This window comes from Capsicum annuum, chromosome 11 (assembly GCF_002878395.1).
Source record: "Capsicum annuum cultivar UCD-10X-F1 chromosome 11, UCD10Xv1.1, whole genome shotgun sequence".
NCBI classification, from domain to species: domain Eukaryota; kingdom Viridiplantae; phylum Streptophyta; class Magnoliopsida; order Solanales; family Solanaceae; genus Capsicum; species Capsicum annuum.
Genome location: NC_061121.1, coordinates 64,031,304 through 64,053,439, shown reverse-complemented (window position 1 = coordinate 64,053,439; position 22,136 = coordinate 64,031,304). Strand labels below are relative to the sequence as shown.

Genomic DNA, 22,136 nt, shown 5'->3' with positions numbered 1-22,136 from the left:
AAATTGCAGACTACAAGAAGTGTAGACTCCTCAAGGGTGGAACCTGACCTTGAGAAGATTCCTAAATGATTAGGAAATACCATGGGTAGCTGATCTTCTAAATTTAGTAGGAGACTTCCCTGGCACTAATTTGGACTCGGACAGTCTCATTTGGAAGCACCACAATGATGGAATTTTACTGTTGACAGGGTATACAAGAGGGGATTGAACGAAGTTGCAGGCAGATCAACCGGACCTTGGAATGCTATTTGGAAGAGTGTAGCCCCTACTAAAGTAAAGTGCTTTACTTGGCTAGTAGTTAGGAAAACATACGTGACACATGAGGCATTACAAAAGAGGGGGGCTCAACATTGCATCTAGATTCCTTTTGTGTAAAGAGGCACTAGAAACCAACAAACATCTCTTCTTGCATTGCAAAATAACATCACAAGTTTGGACAATGTTCACTTCCATTGCTGGATATTGGATTCATAGCTGCTGCATCAGAAGAGGAGGAAACAAGAGCCAGAGTAACAGTGAGATTGACGAGGATGTCTCGCACCTTATTGGGGCGGGATGGATGAAGTGGAAGCTCGCGTCGGGGGTGTTGTGTGATGAGAAGGTGCCGCCCAAGCTGAAAGGCAAATTCTACAGGGTGGTAGTCCGTCCGGCCATGTTGTATGGAGCGGAGTGTTGGCCAGTTAAGAACTCCCACATCCAAAAAATGAAGATGGCAGGAATGCGAATGTTGCGCTGGATGTGTGGGCTAACTAGAGGGGATAGAGTTCGGAATGAGACTATCCGGGAGAAGGTTGGTGTGACTCCAGTGGAGTGCAAGATGCGGGAAGCCCGATTGAGATGGTTCGGACACGTGAAGAGGAGGGGCATGGATGCCCCGGTTCGTAGGTGTGAGAAGCTAGCGTTGGATGGTTTTAGGCGGGGTAGGGTTAGGCCGAAGAAGTACTGGGGTGAGGTGATTAGGCGGGACATGGAGCAGTTACAGCTCACCGAGGACATGACCCTAGATAGGAAGGTCTGGAGGACGCGAATTAGGGTAGAAGACTAGGGCCGGTTTGGGTCGCTAGTGTAGGGAATTACTTGGTGGGGGTTTTATTCTTGTTATGATTCCGTGTTCCATGTTTTATTACGAATCTGTGTGCTTTCCTCTGTTTTCTAATACTTATGGGTGCCGTATTTATGTTATGTAATCTAGTTCTGTGCTTTACTATGAGTTTGTGTGGTATCTCGTGACTTGAGCCGGGGGTCTATCGGAAACAACCTTTCTACTTCTTTAGAGGTAGAGGTATGGACTGCGTACATCTTACCCCCCAGACCCAACTAGGTGGGAATACACTGGGTTTGTTGTTGTTGTTGTTGTAGTCTCAGCTTGCATCTAGTGGACTATTTGGAAGGAGAGGAACCAGAGGATCTTTAAAGGAAAAAAATCCACTATTCAGAAAATTAAGTGGAAAGTTATTCTTTCTCTAGGTTTTTGGTGTAAAGGACACTCTGTAGAAGAGGAAATCCAATTAGTGGACTTTATAGGTTCTCTGTAAGTAATCTTTTTTTCTTTCTGTAAACATTTTGGAGGTGGCCAGCATAGCCCTTAATGCAGAAGAATATAATTACCAGTTTCAAAAAAAAATAGGCAGGAGGTGTTTTAGGAAAAGATGTGGGCCGGGTCAAAGATTTGGGTTGGGCCAAGCATTTCTGTTGCAGTAAAAATGCCAGTCCAATGGCTTCATGAAGGTCAACGGGCCTAAAGGACAGAACTTTCAATTTAATATCGGGAGGAAGCCCAAACGTGAAACAATGCTTTAGCATCGGCGGGGACATCCTAGTGGTTCGATTTGCAAGCTTCTCAAATTCTGAGAGAGAGTCACAAACAGAGGAAGTCATTTGCAATTTATCAAGCAAACTCTCTGGTGACTCTAGTGATTTCACCCCAAAAGGAGTCACAAAAGCTTTCATAAAGTGATCCCAGCCCCATAACTGATGATTCCGGTACATCCACTGATACCAATCTCTGGCATCGCCTTCAAAGGAGGAGCAGAGATTAATACGATGTTTGTCGGAAACAATGTAGGTTTCGAAATACTGATTGGCTTGGAATATCCAACTCTGGGCAGAGGTACCGTCACACTTTAGCTAATCAATCGGAGCGGGTTTGTCTCTATGAAAAAGATTAAAGGTTGTTGTTGGGTAGGAAAAAGTTGAGGGTGTGGAGGATTGAAGGTAAAACCTGGTGTTTATGGCGCGGGCTGTTGCGAAAAAATAGTTTGTGCTTGTGATGTCGATGATTGACCCAACACCGAAGAAGAAGGATTAGCTACGTGTGGTGCCGTCGGTGGAGGAGCCCTTGGAGAAGCCCTTTGCAGAACAGGCTCTTGAAGGGTACTGTTAATGGAGGATTCCAGAGCTTTGGTGTGGGCGGCTGACTCTTCTTGGAGTTGTTTCACAGTTCATCCAAGGATCGTAACCGTGTGTTGTGTGTACCGTCACCAATTTGTAAAGGGAGGATCAATGAAAGCACCAAATGGAACAATCAAAACTTCGATATATTGATAAATTCATTTCCAGGCCACAAAAGGGGTCTGTCCTCAAATTCTTGGAATAAAACAGAGGAAAAAAAAGGAAAACTATAAAGAGGGAGGTTCCAGATCTATCACTTCAAGCAACAAACTGATAATTAAGATCATTCACACCATTCTCAATATGCCTTAGCCTATTTATGCTATTCTATGCAAGGCTGGATTTGTCCCATTCTCTAACGGCTTGGCAGAGGAGATACTCCTTTGGGATTTGGGATCACATAGTGGTCCAAATACTTTGGCAATTGTTTACCCCTTGTGCTACGTCTAAGAGCCTCTGACGTGTCCTGCTGATTTGTTCCAAAAACCTCTACAACCATTTCTGCAGTAAACAAGAGTTTTGGAGTCTGAGTTTCTTAATTCCTAACCCACCTTACTTTCTGCCGAGGGTTAAACTATCCCACTAAACTAGATTATATCCTTTGTTTTCCTTGTCTCCATTCCATAAGAATGTTCTTCTGTGTTGATTAATTCCCTTCTCAATGCCTTTGGGGATGGGGTATAAACTCATCGTATAGGAGGGGAGGGCGTCCAACACTGATTTAACAAGTGTCAATCTACCTCCTAAGGATAAATATTGGCTCTACCTTGCCAACTTTCTGTCACAGCTCTCTATCACTCCACTCCATATCTCCAATTCTTTGTTCTTTACACCCAGGGGAATTCTTAGGTAGTTTCTTGGCAAAACTGCTACTTGACATCGCAAATTATCGGCTAACTTTTCCATATTCTCTACCTTGTTAACTGGATAAAGAAAGCTTTTTGCCAATTTGAAATTATATTGTTGCTTGATCCTTGAAAGAAGTATTTGTCTCACTTGTCTTCCTTTTGGTTTTTGGAAACTTCTTCCAAGTTTAATTGACTCGTTGATTATGATGGTAGTGGTGGAAAAATGTTTTAAAACAATTAAAAAAATGGTTTTATAGTAATTGCTTGAGTTTGTCTCCAAATGTCTTAAGACAGTTGAAATGTCGCACATTAAACTCGTGTAACATGAGAAATATGCATGTAATTATCAAACTTATGTTCAAGGATTTGTAGACATTTGAAATTCATATGTCATAGAAAAGGTATGGATTTGTCTACATAAGTTCATTCTACAGTAGGCTTCACTTATAAGATATCAGGCATTAAATGTGTTTCTTGCTTCTGGACAACAATGTCTCTGGCACAAATTAAGCAAGTTGAGCTATTTGTGCAAAGATGTGATGGCGTCCATTTGATAGGTCTCAAGTGTGTAACATCTGTGGAGTAAAAATCTTGTTGCACAATGACCTCTGAATAATACTTTGTATAACTTTAAGGCCTCCCTCAAACAATTTCAGGAACATTGTTCCTCCAAATTTGTTACCTTCTCTTTGCAGCTGGACAAAAGTTTAAAATTGATAATCTTAAAAAGCTTATGATCAAGAAAATGACTTCTATTGTAGAAGCATCTGGCTCTTCTTTCTTCTGAATAGATTCAAGTATTTTGTTTATATCCATGATAATTCAAATAAAAAATGGAAAGATAATCAAGTATGTTCAAGCTTCTTCATCTGATGTATGCTGCATTCATCTTTTGGGTTTTGGGGGAGTGTGGGCTACTATATAAATGATATCCACATTCCAGTTTTGTTCCCAGTTGCTTTGGTTTCTTCCTTAGTTGCATGTTTGTATTTCAATTTTAATTTATGTGCAGTTCTTGTCTTACTAATTATATGTGTGATGAGAACTATGCCGCATCCAGAAATATTTTGAAAAATTCTAGAATTGTGTATTGGGAGTGACATCGAAGTAGAACATGAATTATGTGCAGCTTTTCCTTACCTAATTTGACATGTACAATTTCTTTCTTAATGGTGCAGAAAATTTTCCTTCTTAAATTCTTGTGTGACGAGGTATTGAATTCAGCCATTCTTCGTGATCACATTGACCGAAGTGCCTCTCTGTCTGCTGAATTGCAGCAGAAACTGCGTAGCCTCAGTGCTGAACTGAAGCTTCTAAAGTACAGGAGGGAAATTTTGACTGCAAAGCTGAAGAATAATGCTCGGAGCAGTGGAGACACAGGATCAGACACATCTCTATGGTCCAATGACTGTAAACTGAAGGTGCAGGGGCCCGACAGTGGCAGCCATAACTCGTCAATCGCTGGTGGTTGCAGACAGCTGGATGATGGCACTCAACACAATCAGTGTAATGATTACAGTAAGCAATCTTGCTTGTACACTTCAAAAACCATTCAGCATAAAACTTGTGCAAGTGGCAGCAGTCTTATTAAAAACTCTCCCGATCCAATCAATCATTTACAGCATCAGCAGTTGTTGAAGGATAATACTGGGTCCCTGAATACTTCATCCCATGTAAAATGTGGTACTGAAGATGTTAGTTTGCAAAACGACATATCTACTATCCTCCAACAAGAAACTGACCAAATGCCCGGTAATCGTTTGGAGTCTGCACAAAGTAGTTCGAAAAGTCTCAGGCTGTTTGCTACTCAAATAATGACCAACAATACTATTTCAGGCTCCACAAGCAACCCTTTGGAGGAAGCATACCTTTCTGAGATATCTGCTCTGAAGGAGGAAATTAGAACTTCAGAGGGCTCAATTGCTGCCAAAGAATTGGAACTCCAGGAGGTTTCCGTTAGGAAGGAATACATGGGACAGGATTCTGAGGGCAGATTTTACTGGACTTTTGGCAGGCCTACTTCTTCACTATTAGTAGCTCATGCAAGTACAAGTAGACAATCTGAGTCGGCTCATTTGTGGTCCTATGCCCCTTGGGAGAATATGAGCATTCCTAATCTTGATCAGTGGACATGTTATCAATCTGATGTTGAGATTGAAGTACTTGTTCAATGGCTTAGAGAGCAGGACACCAGAGAGAAAGAATTAAAGGAGTCTATTTGGCAGTGGCGGGATAATAAAACCATGATATACAACTATATGGAAAGCCCAGTCCATAACAAGGTGGGACTGAGCACCTTCCCCTCTGAGGATTCTGGTTCCTGCACTTCTGATTCTCTTGACACCAGAGCCATTAGTGCCATTAAAAAGATGATTGATGGTTGCTTAGCAGAAGAGGAAACAGAATTTTGCCAGGATATGGGTGTTAAAGTGCGAGTTTTTTTGGATGGTGAAGTATACAGGTGTGAGTGTCTAGAACCGTTATGGCCGTCTAGACCTCATTGTCTGTCATGCCATCAAACGTTTTCCAATGCTAAGGAACATCTTAAGCACGCAAATGAAAAGTGCAGGATTGATTCTCCAATTCAGCAGGACGGTGAAACAAGTGAACATCCAGCTAAGCGGAAAAAAATAACAAAAAGTGAAGCGCTGCTGGAGAATTCTTTGAGCAATATTGACATGTCTCAAGCTTCCAAGAGCAAGAAGCTTGGTAATGGTGAAGCACCTAGGAGGGACAAGCATGGTAGATCACCAGCTTCTGCTGAATATCAAACCGAACAGGAATGTCCATTTAAGTTTGAGGAGATCAAAGCACAGTTCATCATTCAGAGTTCACTCAAGGAGCTGGTGAAAGACATAGGACTCCTTGGGTATAATGGTACACCATCATTTGTTCCAGGCACATCTCCATATCTAAGTGATTCTGCTCTTGGATTGCTCTCCCAAAGGGAAGATGAGGTAGGAAATTGTACAGATTTGTTCTCTTCGGAGGAGCAACTTCGGAATGGGGTCAAACTTTCTTGCACTAATAACTTTGACTATCCAAATTATACTGGATATGGCTCTGCTGAGGGTGGACCAATGTTTGAGAGACTAAAATCTGCAACAAAGAGGGGAAGAGATCAGTTTTCTTCTACCAAGGATAAAATCCTTGAATTTGGGGATAAAATGTACTTGGTTATTCCTGAATCCTCTCTACAGCCTGTTGTGGGCCAGGCTTTTGTAATTTTTAGGAGTCTTAAAATCAACTTGCTTGACATAGATGCGGCTTTACCTGAAGAAGCTTTGAGAGTGTCAAGGTTACAACCAGAGAGAAGACGTGCATGGCGTGCCTTTGTAAAATCTGCAGCTACAATTTATGAGGTAAATGCTTTGCTCTTTTTACTGAAGCCTTTTAGACTAAGCAGGGTGTTTCAAATTTGGTGGTTTTTGTATCATGATGAACTGTTTTTTTAATACATTAAACCAACGTCCAGCAAGTGATATATCCTGCGTTACAGACCTCACATTATTAATCCCTCATTATATTCCTTGTATAATCTCTCTAAACCACCCGATCCCCTAGTGTTCTGCGATTTCGTGTTCTTGTCAAATATATCAGTCTTTAATTCCAACTCTCAACCAGTTGAACTTGCTCTACTTTTTTTTAAAATAAGTAAATAAGTGAGATTGTGCAATAATGTTTTGAGTATTTGCATGTTCTTTTTCTTTTTCCCGTCCTCCCCCCTTCCCCCTTCCTATGAAGGATACTCTTGTGCTCAAATGTTTTCTCAAGTTAATGAGTCTTTTGAACTTTATGTTACGCTGCACTAGTTCAGGAGGATGATTTTTCATCTGGGCGTGCATATACAGTTTATTTGTTTTATAATGTTTGTCAGAGGAACATTCAACTCCATCCCACCTGGTTTTCTTAGGCTAAGGGCATTGAGTCTGTGTGTTGCTTTGGGTTAAATTCACCAGCCGAGGTGGGGTGTGGGCTGTGTGGTGGGCATGTCACTGGTGCAGATTCTCCGGTACTTAAAGGAGATGGGTGGAGAGGAGGGAGCATATTATACACTGAAGTTAGAAGCAGATTTCTGTTTTCTTCTTTTGGTCCTAGAATTCTGATCCTTAAATTTTGCTTATTTCTCTCCTTCAGATGGTCCAAGCCACAATTATTTTAGAGGACGCCATCAAAACCGAATGCTTGAAAAATGATTGGTGGTACTGGTCATCACCTTCAGCTGCAGCAAAAATCTCGACGCTCTCAGCCCTTGCCCTCCGTGTGTATGCGTTGGACTCGGCTATTTTGTATGAGAAACTTTCAGGTCAAGATGCCTCAGAGACGGATTGCAAGGAAGAGAGGGAACCTCCTACTCACAATTCTGTCCTCACGAGAACAGGCAGTCCTTCAAGGAAAAAGCTACTTGACTCGGAACCTGCTGAGACTTCAAGACCCAAGGGCTGCAGGACAAGTAAGAGGAGAAAAGATTTAGGCAGCTAATACCGGAAACAGGCTTCAGGTTTATGGAGCAGATCATCTTTATCTGCAATTTTTTTAAAGGAATTCACTGTACTGATATGTATACCAGCCAGGCCAATGCTTGTGCCGTGGTTGAAATTCTTTAAGCAGAAAGGAGTTGCGTAAGATGTGCAACATCCTATCTGAAACTGCAGGAGCAGGTTGTGCACCAACTCTATCCTATCTGAGATGTTTTGCTCTTTGACTAGGTGGAAATTAACTAAATTCTTCTTGCCCCGAGGAAGATCGAAATTTCTTCCAGATCTTCGAGTATACATACGGAAAGGCCTTTATGCTGATAAGATAGTGCATTTGGGCTTTTAGACTTTTTGAGAAATACAGATTTGGGAGGAGGCGGGCGTGTTAAACAGTTGCATCCGATGTACATAGTAAAGTAAGTTTGAACAGTTAGTGTCATCCTGTATATAAGTTTTATATAGGTTAGTAATGTTGTTTATCAGATTACCTTTCTGATCAATGAAAAGGCGGCAACCAGATTCTTCTGACATCGTTAATAAGCTATAATAGTAGCTTGTTTCGAATATTCCTTCTCTTTGGTGATATAAAGCTTGAATTGTCGAATATTTGCGTCTAATATTTTTTTAGAAAGTGTATCCGGTAGCACTTCCCATTGAATGCAATTAACTACGTTATACAAAAACACAAAAACTATTAAGATCTTAACTACTGAATTTTCTATATCTATCTAAGTCACGATAGTTATTCTTATTACGTATTCTTCAAAAATCATAAGCGTATACGAAATGAAAAGCTTTTGTCAAATGGAATGGAAATATATTGGCAATTAGAAAATAGGTAATGGAATGGCTCTTTCCAATATTGCTACACAAGAAATACAGAGACACATGCCATGAAATAGTATAAGATTGGTTAAAGAAGGAGAAAAAGAAAAATGCTTTCGAGATGGTTATGCACAAAATTGGAGGAAAAGTGTAAATCGATTATTAAACAAATATGGCTCTTCAAGAAAAAGAAAAAGAAAAAGAGTACACAAAGTTGGCTGAGAACAAAACATTATTGAATGGGTCTATGTACATCTTGTAATTCCAACTTGAATTGGAAAGACATTTACGTGTGAAGTCCAAAACCATTAAGAATGGGATTCTACTATGTTTACTTTTACATTATGTTTACTTTTACATCAAGTAAATTATTACCTATATAGGGGGGTGAAAAATTCAATTGCACTTGATTATGAGAAAAAGTTTTTCTTTAGAAGATAAGTTTTATGAGAACTACACTTTATTGAATGTTTGTTTTACACTAAATCAAGAGACAAAATTATTTTATTGCCACGTTCATTGTGAGTTGAGATTTTGTCTAGAATTTCTTTTGTCTTCCTTTACGTGTTACAAACACCCCTCAATCCTACATGGCTTGTTGCTGAAAGAAAAAGGAAATGCGGAAAAAGAAATTTCTTGAAGAAATCGAAAAATCCAAGTCTTTTTTGCACTTACATGCCCACAGAGAAAATAAAATTTTGTTGTCGATTGGTGAGGAAGACGATGATGAGCCACACAAATGAAGAAGAAAAAAGAGAGGTGGAAAATCAATTGGAAGAAGAGATGGAAGAATCTAAGTTGAATTTATATTTACAAAAAATGCCAAAGAAAAAAGAGATTTAGAAAATGCAATTATGCGAAGAAATGGAAGAAATCAAGTTGAAATTATATTCACAACGTCAAAGAAAAGGAGAAGCATTGATGCTCATTGGTGAAAACGGATATGATGAACAACAAATGCATAAGAAAAAACAAATATGTGAAAAACTATTACGTGAAGAAATTAAAAACGCCAAAGAGAAATTATGAGTATTGCTATAGAAAGCGCAAAAAAGGATTGAATTTTGATCATAATTCGAAAGAAATTTGTTTTAATTATTTATTTGATGTTGCCAAAAGAATATATCATAACAGTAGATTTCAACTTAAAATGTTAATAAGAATGTTTTTTTTGTTGTGTAATAGAGCTTATTGTTTGGATGATTGTTACTTTTTATGAAATGGTTATTTTAATTTCAGATTGAAAAAAGTCATTAAATTCCTTTTGAACTTGTCTGCTAAATTTATTTTAACATGCTAATTTTGTAAACTTTTATTTACCCTTATCTTATTCTTATTCAATTAAATATCACCTTAAGAAATCGTTTGGTAGAGTGTATAAGAGTATTGCTAAATAAGGTGTATTAATAATGCTTGTATTATTAATGCAAGTATTAGTAATGCTGGTATTAGTTACACATACATTATTTTCAGTATTTGATTTGATTTATTAAAGATAATATATATTTATATAATTTTTATAAAAGAATGTCTTTTTATTGAATTGCCCACATTTGCAGTGCTAGTGTGTAACTGAATTGCACTGCCACGATTAAACCTTGCAGTTGCAGATTGTCCTCCTCCAACTTTGGCCCCACTAAGGCTTGCTTGAATTTGTCATTGACGACGACGAGACCTTGACCGGCGATTTTGGAACCAATAGAAGACGTTTGCATCTCCAACGGTGCCAAATTGCTCCAGGATTTTCCTGATTCTAACTGTCTAATCTTTTGGTGGATTTACTATCCGGAGATAAAATGCCTTGAGGCTTCCCATCCAGTACCGAATTCATTGCAGAAAATGAAGAGAATTTCTTCTCGAATGAGCCTTTCTTGTTGTATCTCATGCAAGTTCATCAAACAACATCCTTTTTTTCATGACAAAGTACAAAAAGAGAGAACAATTTTTAATATGGTGGAAAAGGAATAGGAAGTGTGATATGGTGGGAAAAAGTGGAGAGAAAATAATTTAAGGTTTAATAAGTCATTTAATAAATTAATACAAGTGTTGACGTCTTGCATTACTAATACATGAAAAATAGGCGTATTACTAATACACACCTCAATACATAATACAGTATATAATTAGTGCAAGTATTAGTTATGCATAGTAAAAAATATAATACCAAATAACGTACTACTAATGCACAAAGACTAATACATGCATTATATTTTTAATACACTCTACCAAATGACCCCTAATGTATAAAGCCACTTTCATTTTTGACGTTGTGGTTCAAGTGGGTCACATTCACATAAGAATTCTATTGATTTTAAGTCTACTTTTTTTTCTTTCTTTTTTATTCAAAAGTTTTCTTTTATTAATCACATTTTCACATTAATTAATACCTAATTAATTATTAAAATCCTTTAATAAGGAGTATAAAATTTTTCTAACATTAAATCAACTGTCCCCAAGTTGGTCGAACATATCGAATTTCACCGCACCAACTCAAATCTTCTCCACTAAACAAACCTAATCACACAATCTTACTCTCTCTCAAAGATCTGGAGACTTTTTTTTCATAAAAATGTTAGTTTTTCAATGAGTTTTGGCGGAGATTCTATGTAGTTTTTCAATGAGTTTTGGCGGAGATTCTATGGTCTTTTATTGACTTGCAATATTGTTGATTTTTCAAAGAAAGTTGAGAAAATTGAAGGAAAGGTGTCATTTAAGTCTTGAATGAAGGATTGATGACACTGACCAACTTAAAGGGTCAAACATAATTAAGAGACTTGATTAAGTTAATTTTGGACTTAATTAATATTTTTAAAACTTTTTAATCTTTTCAAAAATACAAATCAACCCACACCTCTTTTCTCTCCAAATCAACCGTCTCTCCTCTCTCTCGATAATTTTTCCCAACCGACAGATCTGCAAATTTCTCCTTTCAATCTCCGGTGGCTTCAACCTCCGGCGATAAATAGTTGGGCTTCGAGTTCTTTTTCAACTTTCAATCGTCAATTGATGTGACAACCTTACTCTCCGGCCACAACAACTTCGAGTTCTTCATCGTTTCTTTTCTTCTTTCACAGATAAAAATTATGACCTTTTTAATTTTGAAGAAAAAGAGGAACTTGAGCCAATTCTCTTCTAGTATTGGTTAACAATTTTAATATTTATTTCTTTAATTTGAAATGCAGTCTGAATAAAACCTTAATTTTTGGTTTTTCTTCTCTTCTCTTTTCGGAGTGAAATATAATTTTTTTTATTTGTTGTATTTTTTGAAGTTTGATTTTTGTTTTTTGTGTTTGTACAAATAAAACAACGATGTTGGTGTTTTTGGTGTTGCGCCCGTTGCTGGGTTGATTTGTTCTTGTTCTTGGTAAAAAATAGTGATATTGCTGTTGTTCTATTGAACAAAATCATGCTACTATTTTTTTCGCAATAGATTAACTTGCTGATGCAACCGATTTACTATCTAATTTAACAGATTTACCATCTGATGCAACAAAGGAACTATCTAATGCAAGAAATTTACCGTATGATACAACAGAGGAACCATCAGATAAAAAATCTGATACAATAGATTAACTATTAGATAAAAAATCTAATGTAACAGATTAACCATCCGATGCAATAGATTTACTATCGGATTAAAAATATGATGCAACAGATTAATTATATTATGCAACAGATTTAACATCGGATGCAATAGAGAAACCATCCGATTAAAAATCTGAAGCAGCAGATCAATTATCTGATGCAACTGATTTACCATCTAATGTAATAGAGGAATCATCGAATTAAAAATCTAATGCAATAGATTAATCATCTGATGCAATAGATGAACTTTCTGTTGAATAAAATCCTATTAAATATTCTAATAGGACATGCCCAAGACTTGATTTCTAACTGATCATTCATCTATCGCAATAAACGATCATTTTATTGGAAGAAATCTAAATAATATTAACCGTTGATAATTGTTCCAACAGATCACTCATATGTTGCAACAAATGTGAGATCTGTTGCACAAACCAGTCATCTATTTCAACAGATGAGTGATCTATTTTTATTGTTGTAACAGATTACTCATCCATTGTAATAGGTTAGTTATATGTTGCAACAGATAACCTACCTGGTGTACTAGATGTATTATCTAGTGGAACTGTTATTTTGCAGTTGTGCATGTTAGATTTACCGTTTTTCTTTTTTAATGTTGCATTAATCAATTATAATCTATTTTATGTTCCTATTAATTTTAGATTATATGTCTCCCAAAAGAAAATAAATCGAATCAAGTCCAAGTAAAGGAACAAGTGAAACAGCTAGGCCACATCCACCACTCTATGAGCTTGCTCTACAAGCGTTATCTCAATCAGGAGCAGAAGATAATGAACATGGGGAAGAGGAATGTTTTAAAATTGATGATCCAAATACTAATAGCCCTTCCATCAAAGATTTGGTCAAAGCCTTCAGCATTGATAGTTATCCCGTGAGAATGCAGTGTGATGGTGTTACAGATTTAATGGGTGATTTCGTGGTTAAGTCAGCCATGGGAAAATCTTTCGACGCCTTTAAAAAAATACTTTGAGAACAAAATTTGGATGCTTATTTCAAGGACAACTGGTTTGGGCAATATCTTGATTTGCCGGAGGACAACAATGCTCGTTTTCAAATAAAAATAGTATATGATCTTCTCAAGCATAGGTTTATGTATGAAAACAAAGATAAGATAGATGAGGTGTGGATAAATTACTGCAGCATGCCTATTTGTTTTGGTTAGAAGGAGTTTTCCATAGTTACTGGACTAAAATGTTATCCTCTTTCTCCTTCTCAAGTTATACCTATTCTAACCCCAAAAGCACCCCACACCCAAAAAAGGCAAATGCAAGTCGAGTGATCATGAAGACTTGGTGTCCCTTGTTGGTCAAGCTTCAAAAATAATAGTTTGATAGATGCGTTGAAAGGTAAAAAACTTTCAAAGAAGCCCAAGTAATCACTATGCTTGGTTTGGTTTGTACATAATATTCTTTGAGCGAGAGACGTTAACAACAACATATCACTTGGTTTAATAAAACTCTTTGAGGATCTTAAGGCATTTAACAGCTATCCTTGGGGTTATGAAAGCTTCAAAATGACTGTCAAATATTTGTTGACTCCGTTAACGCCAAACACAGTCAACTTATATGACTTTCCATCGGTTTTCATGGTAAATATTTCTTTTATTATGATATGATTTATTTTTTTTATATTCAATAATGCTTTTGATTGATTGGTGTTATCTCATAGGTTTGGACATTTGAAGCTATTCCTTATTTGAGACAACAGTGAACTACCAGGAAGAAGTTTTCTATCCAAGAATTCTGAGATGGTTGTTGGCCAAAACTGATAAAAATGTAAAATTTCTTGATCTCTTCAACCCCCTAAAAGAAGCAGTAAGTCTAATTATAATTAAGTTATTGTTTTAATTAATGATTTTTTTAAATGATTTCATCATCATTCTAATATGTTTATTGATTTATTTTAGATTGTCCATCCTTGGCTTGTTCCTACCAATCGAGAGTTGAAGATGCCATTTTTTCTTACTTTACGATTTGTGCAAACTTTATCAAACTCGAAGGTCACTGATAGAATAAAAAAGAAATTATTTGGAGCAACAACCATCACAATAATTTTTTTCGTAGGGTGGGATTGTTATTGTTGATGATGGTAGTGGTAATGGTGCTGCTATTGGGGCTAATGATGCACCTCTTACAGTTTTTGAAATAACAAACCATTATGATTATGATCATGCTGGTTGTATAGATTTTGCCTCTTCTAGCGAATGTTCTGCATGCAAATATCAAGACTGCAAGGCGAAACATGATGGACTGATTAATACTATTAATGCATTAACTTTTTTCTATAAAGGAATTGACATCTAAGAGGGGTGTCATTCCATCAAAGAGGATTTCATATCCATACACTCCACTAGAGAGTAAGGTGGCTAAGAGGCGAAGAAAAGAAATTTCTAAGGCATCATCAAGGATCGAAAAAAGCAAAATTGCAAATCCTCTGTCTTTGTCTTGCATCTTTGATCAATGTACAAGGGTCATAGGAGAGCAGCATGAGCTAAAGAAAGAGAATGTATATCCTCTGTTCTAATAGACAAACAAACACATATCTGTTTCAACATATGATACATCTATTGAAAATTATCAAACAGATATATTCATCTGTTGCAACAGTTATCTAACCTATTGTACCAGATACGTTATCTGTTTCAATTGTTGTCTAACCTGTTGCATCAGATGTGTTATCTTTTGCAACATATGTTCGTCTGTTTCAGCAAATTAAACAGGTCGTCGTACTATTTTAATTTGTACCAACAAATGAATCATATGTTAAAACAAATGAGTCATCTATTCGAAATTATCATACAACTCTTTTTTACCTATTTGAATTTATCCCAATAGATGATCCATATGTTGCAACAGATATATAATCTGTTGTATATCTGTGATTAGAATTGATGATTTTGGCTTTCCAGGTGGATGTCACAGTAGAAGCTACTGCTGTACAACATAATATCACCGTTCATATTCCATTAACTGCTTCCAAAGAAGAAAAAATGGAGTCTGTCAGTTCAGGAGAATGGAAGAATTACACATTTAAAGAGTTCAACATCTCGGATATGGCTAAGAAAAAACTAACAAAGTTGATCAACGACTATTCAGAATGGATTGCCGATGGGCTGTTAACGCATCGTGCTGACAGGTACATAAATCATTTTTAAATATATTAATTTATATAATTCTTGTTGAAAAAGAATGACATTAACACAAAAATTCATGTAGAAAACAAAATGCTGAACACTATAAAGTGAACGAATTGGGTCTTGGTTTTGATATGTTTGACTTTGTTGTTGATTTTGTATGGCCTGCCGCCTACATGGTCGTGAAAATGCCTTTCATATTGGAAAGTTTGGGGTTTGATTCCTAGCAGCCTGGCTGCTCTCTTCAGCAGTGTTTCGTGCCCCTCTGCCTCCCCATCTATTTGGTATCAGATCCATCCCCACTCTCGGAAGTCGAGAGGAAGCAGGAGTTTACATCCATCTCTACTGATTGCAAATGCGTGAGCCAACTTTACATTTTTATTTTCTTTTGTTTTTACTTTTTACTTGTCCAAACTACTACTCTTAGATCTGTCCTTAGGTTTTGCTTCCAATTTCTACTACTCATTTCCTGTACATGTTAGAGTCATAGTTTCATTTAAATTATCAGAGTCAGTATTTTGTAGTATAGTAGTCTGCGTCTTGTACATAATTGAGTCGTAGTTACTTTTCTTAAATTCTAGAATAAATATTAGTTGTGTCCTGTCCATAGATACTTAGCACAAATATATAGAGTCAGTCCACAAAAACACAAAAAGATTTTAATTTTATTGTGTCATGTCTATAGAATCTTAGAACAAATACATTGAGTCTTTATAGTTCAAAAAATACAAAAATATGTCTTTCCTTGAGTCTTCTTCTTTAGGTAGGTCCAGTTCATGTAGATAACTAGCTCAAGTAAATATGCCCCCTTCCGAATCTCTATCATCCAAATTTGATTACCTATATAAAGTAGATGTGCTACCACCAGAACAAAAGATATCTTCAACACATCTACCTCTCCTAAACCCTTACTCTGTTTTTGTGAAAAAGGTATGTAACCCATGGATGCAGATCCGTTCTTTGGTGCAACAGAGACCGAAAAGAGTTAAAGAATATATTGCTACCTCGAAACTAGACCAGCATCCTATTCTTGCAACTCAGGAGGAACAGTTCATCACTCTACAGATGTCGCAAGATTTTCTAAGATAGTGGAGGAACCAAGGCTTTACCCATATCCACTTTGGTGCTATTAGGTTTGTGTTGTCATATCACGAAAGAAAAGGCCAGCCCGTGGTTGTACATCTTTCACTCCTTGATACCAGGTACAACAAATACCAACATGCTAACTTGGGAACTTCAGAAATCACACTAAATACTGAGACAACCTTCGTCACTATATTTCCAAACTTCAATATGTACCTCTTTGATCTGATCTGATAGAGGCATTGAATATCCAGGTCCAGATACTCGGAGCTCCATAGGCCAGAGATGCCATCTAGGCAACACTCCACTAACAAGTAGCTTGGTGGGTTCAGAATCACGCTATGGATCTATCTCTTCCAGGTGGCGGCGATGCTTTGTTCTTGAATATAGATGCCACCAAAGGAACCACTCAGTGTGTCTAGATCCCAAGAAAGATACCCAGAGATGAACTTGTTAAAGTACTCCCAGATTCATGGGTCACAAACTGTGAGAAGGTGAGAGACTATCCTCAACCTCTCCAGTCCAAGGAGCCAACCTTTGCCAGAAGGAGTGACAATACTATAACGATTAGCTTCAACCACTCACACCTAAAGCAGCCTCCCAAAACAACCTTCTCAATCTACATGTATCAACCTTTCGATAACATCTCACTGTTAGATGACCAATGGTTGACAGACGACCCAGGGTTGGATCATAAACAGCTGTATGGAAAAGCATTATTGGATACACCACTTTGATCATGAAGGATAATATATCGTGTGGCGCAAATGTCCTTTCTATAAACACTATCCATGGAAGTCTAATTACAGATGCCACCTATACCAAGGGGCCACCTCGCCCTCTCCACCACAAGCTAAAACCACCATAACCAAAGAAAACCAGCCGCTACCAAACTATTCATGATGTCTCACTCTGGCATCAGTTACTCAGATGACTTCCCGCCAAACAAACCCTTTGAAAAGGATAACACGAGCCACGCTCCAAAGATACCAGCCAAAATTGGTATCTTGCCATCCAAAGAGAAGATGTCCCTCAGCGACACCAAAGCAATACTCAATTGGCAATCTGAAAATGCCATGTGCCAAAACAGGATGCTATCCAACATCAACCAAACCGTGAAGAATGTTGCTCACTCTCAGAATAAGTTTGCAAAAAAAGTTGAAGGAATGAACAAGATAGCAAAACAAACATCAACTCAGCATGACAGACTTATCCGCCAGTTGGAGCTTAGGTTCCAATCCATGCAGTATGATATATCCGCCAGGCACTTCGATGTCTCATTTATTTGACCAGCAACAGAAAGAAATGGCTTCTTAGAAGGAACAAATCAAACAATTAAAACACGGTGGGTTTCAGCCCCAGAGAACCCATAGCTTACTACCAAAGACAACCTTGTTCCCCATGTCTCTACATGCATACTCTCCGCAAAAAATGAGCCACATCTTTCCCACTCCTACTTCGAGCTCCCATATGCCGATATCCTCAGATTCTCAAGAAGAAAGAGAGTTTGATATTGCCAAGCATGTATGGAATAGGAAAGATGCCATAGCTGCTAAGAGAAAAGCTGATGGAACTTAAAAGCTGACCAAAAAGAAAACGGAGTCTGACATAGACAAAGGGAACATGACAATCCCAGACCACGACATCACATTCCCAGATGACAATATGATAATCCATAATCCAGAAGTGCCATATGAAGATAAAGAATGGAACGCCTTGATGAAAGATGGCCTTCTCAATCATAAGTAATTGTTGTCCTATCGTGATACAGATACTGATTCATATCAGCTTGTCCCAAATTTGTATGGCCTGAACATCGATGACGATACCATCCCAGATCCACAAGCCACAATAGTCCTTAGTCTAGTTGAAGAATCTCTGAGGTGTAATGAACAGATCCAGGATACTGATCCCATTGATCCTGCTTTGAGTAAAAGAGATTCTTCTAATGGAGAGGTATACTCCAACATTGGTGATAACTTTCCAACCGATGGGTACGTGGAGGACAGCAAAGAGTCTGTCGATTCATGAGAACATGTTGAAGATATTCCTGAATCCTCAATTAAATCTCCAGAAAAAGACTATCCACTGATATACATGAACCATTCCAAGGAACTAGAGGTCTCTGAGGTCGTCGACGACCAAGACGGGATAACAGATGATCCAATCTCATAAAGAAGGCCAAATCTAGGTACACCGACAAGAAAGACCGTGGGAACTGTATTTCACACCTTCACCCTTAACTACATAAAGATTTTAGCCTGGCCCTAATAGATCTAGGACTTTTACACTTGGATGGCGATGAAAAATCTGGCCGAGCAGGAGAAATACATGATACTCTCGGAGTTCACATTTAGATTATCTTACATACTTAGAGACTGGTGAAACGCTTTTGGGATTTTAGACAAGAAAACATATCTGACATCCCAGAACTTTGCCTTCAACATCAGGATTCTACACAAGGTATTCTGCAGAGATGTAGCCTAGAGGTAGGAGGAGCTCCAGCGATAACTTTTAGAGATGAAGTGTCTATCATTCAACAAAAATGCCCTCTATATCCACTTTCAGAGGATGGTGAAGATCTACTTTGATTTAGGCAGGGATCCCAGCCTGATGCAAGCCTTTGTATCATCACTACCGATGATGCTAGCAAACTACACAACGACAATTATGGAGGAGAAGTTCAAGTCCACAACCATCCCATAAATAGGTTATATCCGGTAGGCCATATTCCAGGTTCTGGATAATATATGCATCAAGAGGACTATGCTGAGGCAAATCATCAAAAATAATTCAGTCCTCAATCGAGCCTACAGCAAAGATAACCTCGTCACCAAGTTTGACTGCTCCTGCCCTCACCATAATACAAGCATAAAAAGATGGTTTCTGTTCAGGAGGTTCAAACTGCCAAAGCCTTCCGACAAACCAGGAACTTCAAATGAAGGAGCCTAGCCAACTACAAGAAGAAAGACAATGGCTACTTCATCTGTACAAAGCTTGGCCACTTTACTAGAAACTTTCATCTAGCCAAGAAGTCAAGGGACTCCATCCACCTCTTTGAAGAGATAGCCAATCATGAAGGAATCTATCTTAGCATGGAGGATGACCTTAAATCAGTCTTCTTACTGGAAGAAGAACCAATGAAGGTCACCCTCTTCTCCATAAACGTATATGAAAAAGTAGGCAATAACTACGCTGATGATATCTACCTGATATCCAACAATGGTAAAGAAAACAAGCACCAGGACAGTCAAATCCTCATGCTAAAGATGACAGGGATACTATCTTTTAGGCTAGCAGATTACCCTCCAGATCTGTTCTACCAATATGTGGATCCCTTCGATCTACCTATTCTCTAAGAAAGAAGGACCTTCTACAAACTTCAAGTGTTCAGAAAGTATGGCGGATCCATCCTGAAGCCATTTGAAGTACACCTAAAATATCCCTTCTGCATGTGTTCATCACACTAGATAATGACTTCACGTAAAAACTCCTGTGACTATTCTAGTATCTGTGCCACTAGCACTACATTCTCATGGAGTTCAAGTGTGATGCCTTCAGGCATTTCGATCGAATCCAACCTGCTCTGAAGAGATTTATGCTGTGGTTCAAGTCGCAAGAATACTAGATTTGATGGTTCAAGGATTTCTACGATGCCAATGGTCTTCATGCTGCATCGCCCTCTAGGAATCTCAGGCTATGATGTCCAAGCTCAGTAAAAAATTTCACTCCTCTAGAAATTTCTCGTGTCCATGTTCTCTCTGGAAGATAAATACTATGAAGCCCAATACTTTATTTTTCAACAGAACAGATGCATTTCAAAGGAAATTTGGCCAAAGGAATGGGGAAAATGGAACTATGTAGATGGCGGTCATCCCCACTGGGATGAGGTACGACGAGCAACAAAACAATATCAGCCACAGTATGAGATCACTAGAGATGAAGTCACCAGCTCCATCAAAAGCATACGACTGAAAGCTCTCCAATAGGAATGCGAAGATTCATCGTTCAAAAGAAGTTACTTCACCAGATCGATGAAGAGAAGCTTGGAAGGACAAAAACACCTCAGGCAGAAGTATATAATTGTTTGGTGGATGGATGAAGGATACACGAGCCCATCATCGCCAGCACCATCCAACACTGCCTGAAAGATGATGTCAGATGACATGTGCAAAAAGTTACCCTTTCTAGTGGGTTACCCTCTCCAGTAGGTGAACCTCCTCTCCAAGGAAACCCTATTAGATAGGTTATCCTCGCTAGTGGGTTACCCTTTTTAGTGGGATACCCTTCTCTCCAAAGAAACCCTTCTCAGTGGGTTACCCTTTCAGATGGATTTTTGAAGCTGCTCACTCAGCTACTTCAAAGACAAAGAGCTTATCCACCTATTTGGAAGATGCCTTTGAAGCTGTCGATGCACCTGCTTACAAGCAGTTGACTCACCTGCTTGTACATGCTGTCACATACCAATAACATAGTTTGTTTTATTTTTATTTGGCCCCCCACATATTAGTAGAGCCCAGTGTGAATAAAGATAAAGGCTTATCTAGTCATAACAGATAATGCTTATCCCTTCCATAAGGATAAGACTTATCCTTATTAACGGATAATACCTATCCCTTAGCTGTTAGGATAGGAATGTAATATTTTATTTTATATTTATCTGTAGCTTAGCTTATCTAGTAAGCTTCTTTTCTCTATAAAAGAAAGCCTAGGCGTTTAGGTTAGGGGCATTATTTGCTCTACCTAAAACCTCTTATATAGTTTCTCTCTGTTATTAATGAAAATATTTGTTGGCTAATCTCTCTTGCTCTTGCTTTTTCTCTTCCAAAGGGATAGGAACGTCCATCCTTTAGGTCGGAGTAGGGGTTAAATAAATACTACAGTGAAGTGAGAGCTTGTTGCAATGGCAACAATGGCACCCCAAAGTTACTTTCCATGTTTATGAAATAAAGTTGTCTTTGTCCACACAACGTAGATGTCTAAGTACTTTCCATGTATAATGAAGTTTGATTTTTCCACACGACGTATACTTCTAAGTCCTTTCCATGTATATGAAACGAAATTGGCTTAGTCCATGCTATAACTTTCTGAAAAGATTCAATATCTGAGAAAAAACACACAAATTTGGGGTCTACCTTAGTACACCTTGTTCTGTGGCTATTTTGAGAGAAACAGGCCAGGGAGAGGCACCATAAGACCCATTTTAGGTAAATACAGGATAATTGTGTACTAAGGAGACAGGAGATCTTATGTGTTCTAAGACTGGCAAAGTCAAGCCATCCCTCTTTGGGTTGCGAAGGCTTTGTTGCCGAGGCAAACCATCCTTGATGTATAGCTTGCAGTTCCAAAGTCTATCTATCCCGTTAAGGTTTGTGAAGGCTTTGTAGCTAAAAATCAAACCGTCTATATGGATGCATAGCTCAGTCGTACGAAAGTTGTGGTGTGTCAATTAAAAGCTTTGATTTTGTATGGCATGCCACCTATATAGACGTGAATCACCTTTTATGTCAGAAAGGTTGGTTTCTGTGTCTATGGTATTGATGAAAGCTTTGACTTATTAAGGTATACCCCCTCCATAATGTTGAAGCCTATTGGAAAGTTAGTCTCTGTGTCCGTGGTGTTTTACAAAAGCTTTGATCTTGTATGGCATTCTGCATTCATGGTCGTGAAACCACCTTTCATGTTGGAAAGTTTGGGGTCTGTTGCTTGGCTACCTAGTTACTCTCTCTGACAGTCTTCTGTGCGCCTTTACCTCTCCGTCTATTTGGTATC

At 38.1% G+C, this 22,136-nt stretch overlaps 1 protein-coding gene across 3 annotated transcripts; it reads left to right on the top strand.

Moving 5' to 3' along the window:
* The first annotated feature begins 4,381 nt into the window (after positions 1 to 4,381).
* On the top strand, positions 4,382 to 8,245 carry LOC124888468 (methyl-CpG-binding domain-containing protein 9-like). 3 transcript variants are annotated; one of them, XM_047398790.1, is made up of 3 exons: positions 4,382 to 4,991; positions 5,076 to 6,601; positions 7,377 to 8,245. In XM_047398790.1, exons 1-3 carry the CDS (start codon positions 4,409 to 4,411, stop codon positions 7,719 to 7,721), a joined length of 2,454 nt encoding a protein of 817 aa, XP_047254746.1. In that variant the 5' UTR covers positions 4,382 to 4,408; the 3' UTR covers positions 7,722 to 8,245. The 3 variants fall into 3 exon arrangements, with proteins under 3 accessions (XP_047254746.1, XP_047254745.1, XP_047254747.1); XM_047398791.1 differs by having other exon boundaries at positions 4,383 to 4,757; positions 4,862 to 6,601; XM_047398789.1 differs by having other exon boundaries at positions 4,382 to 6,601.
* The last annotated feature ends 13,891 nt before the right edge of the window (positions 8,246 to 22,136 follow it).